The sequence below is a fragment of the Aplysia californica genome, unplaced genomic scaffold (assembly GCF_000002075.1).
Source record: "Aplysia californica isolate F4 #8 unplaced genomic scaffold, AplCal3.0 scaffold00061, whole genome shotgun sequence".
Taxonomy (NCBI): Eukaryota; Metazoa; Mollusca; class Gastropoda; order Aplysiida; family Aplysiidae; genus Aplysia; species Aplysia californica.
In genome coordinates, this window is record NW_004797331.1 from 1,640,514 (window position 1) to 1,642,755 (window position 2,242).

At 42.0% G+C, this 2,242-nt stretch overlaps 1 protein-coding gene across 1 annotated transcript in view; it reads left to right on the forward strand.

The window, feature by feature from the left end:
- The window catches only part of LOC101848420 (globin), a gene marked incomplete in the record, with an annotated part of 87,484 nt that overhangs the window by 43,862 nt on the left and 41,380 nt on the right, over positions 1-2,242 (forward strand). The window contains 1 exon segment of the mRNA XM_013079728.2: positions 1,306-1,665. Coding sequence (XP_012935182.1) covers positions 1,641-1,665 — 25 coding nt within the window.

Consider the following 2,242-nt stretch of genomic DNA (forward strand, 5'->3'; position numbering starts at 1 on the left):
TGTGTGTGTGTGTGTGTGTGTGTGAGTGTGTTTAACCCTATCCGTACGTCGTGTTTTACTATCGCATCCATACGACATGGGGAAGTCTGTGCCACCACTTTAAAAGAGGAAATTACTCGTTAATCCTATCCGTATGCTTTGCATAACAATCTGTCAAAATGATTTTTTTGGAGAAAAACTGAAAGTTTTAAAGAGATCTTTGCACTAGAAGTATTCTAAAATGTGAAGAATACAACCCCGGGGGTACAAAATGACCCCAGGGAGTACGGATAGGGTAAAGTGGGTATTTTTTCATATTGCATTTATATCGTGTAAACAAATCAACCCATATGTATATCTTTACACGTACATACATAAATCACCCACTCAGAAACAGTAGTCGGTTTAGTATTGTGAATGACGTCAATTTTTTTCCCGCAAATAGAAGGCGAAAGTAGCGTCATTATCGTGTTTTACTCTCAAGACCGCTATTTGACCGGTGAATCAATAATCTAAAAGTAGACTAAGTAGTCTCTCGAATTCTTGCCATGCTGCTGATAAGAGTTTAATCAGTTCTTACTTAAGTTGTGGTTGTCCAGTATAATTACCATGTAGCATCATAATTTTCCGGACAAATTGAGCTAGTTTAGTCCCAAAGTTAAATCGATGTAACAGCAAAAATTAGAACATAGCTTTCCTTTGATCGTGTCACGAACCAACCGCGGTTCTGTCATAATTGAGTTGTATTGACTTCCCTCTTGTCCTCAGTTTCTTTTTACAGTGCGGGGTTTGATGTACGCTTGTTGTAGATTGTCAGCGGCGTGGATAGAGGAGCATGGCTTTGGTTGAGAAAGATAGATAGATAGATATTTAGATAGATAGATAGATAGATAGATTGATTGATTGATTGATAGATAGATAGATAGATAGATAGATAGATAGATAGATAGATAGATAGATAGATAGATAGATAGATAGATAGATAGATAGATAGATAGATAGATAGATGCCTTTATCATTTCCTTGTTGTTGCCTTTACTTTTGCTACTGTTGCTGCTCCTGCAGCTGCTGCTGCTGCTGCTGCTGCTGTTGTTGTTGTTGTTGCTGTTGTTGACCAGGACTGGACATGCTGGAGGCTGCTGCTGCTGCTGCTGCTCCTCCTCCTCCTCCTCCTGCTGCTGCTGCTGCTCTTGCCTATACCGCTGCTGTTCTACTACTGCTGTTTTTGCTTTTGCTTTTGTTGGTGTTGTTGCTCCTGCCTTGCCAACTGTCTTGTCGTGCCAAACCATAATGTTTATTTATTTCAATGCGTTATCTTGTCCGCAGGGACCATGAGAGGCTCTCTCCACCAGGTTTTCCCCGCCCGCCTGGGAAACAGACAGATGGACGTGCGATTGTAGCTCCAGACGCCAGAGACAAAACGGTTGTCCTCTGCAGACGACGTCACTAACTCAGTGGTCACGTGGTACAGTTTTTCTCCCAGGAATGTAGAGAGACAGAGGCGGGCACCTGCACCGTAGTTCCGGACTTCTGACGTCAACATTGTGTGTGTGCGCGCGCGTGTGTGTTTGTGTGTTCGCGTGTTTCTAGTTTCCTCTTTCTCGCCGGAGTCTGATTTGGATAGTACAAGTACAAGGGCTGAGAAGTATACATCTCCAACAATGTCGTGTTTCCTGTGCTGCATAGGTAAGTCAGTGAGTAGTACTTCTACCCACGTCTTGATACACAAGTACATAAATAATGACTTTTGATAAGAAGGTGGACATACTTGTAACATAAGCCCTTGTAAGTCAAATCTAGGAGGAATAATGCCAGTCTGAGTCTTGGCACTTTATGTATTTTCTCGCTGCTGTTTTCTGAAAGAGAATAAGCTTTCTTTCTTTATGTCCAAGAAACGGTAATTTGTCTCTTAAGCTGGGGTGGTTATTCTAAGAGTTGCCAATTTCACGGAACGAACAACGTCTCGTTGATTTGTTCTGACAAACTGGAATAGAAGGTCTACAAAGCGCTGCTTGTGATTAGAAGCAGCCGTCTTCGACAGAACAGCTGTTAACATGCCGTTATCAGCAAAGAAGGACATCGCTTTTAGATTCTCGTTGACTTTGGCTTACCTGTCTTTACCTGTTCATTATCGTGCTGTGAACAAGTGCTTTGTTCATAATTGTACTTGTGGATGTGTGTTGATGTTAGTGTTTGCTTGTGAATATCTCTGTCTGTCTGTCTGTCTGTCTGTCTGTCTGTCTGTCTGTCTGTCTGTCTGTCT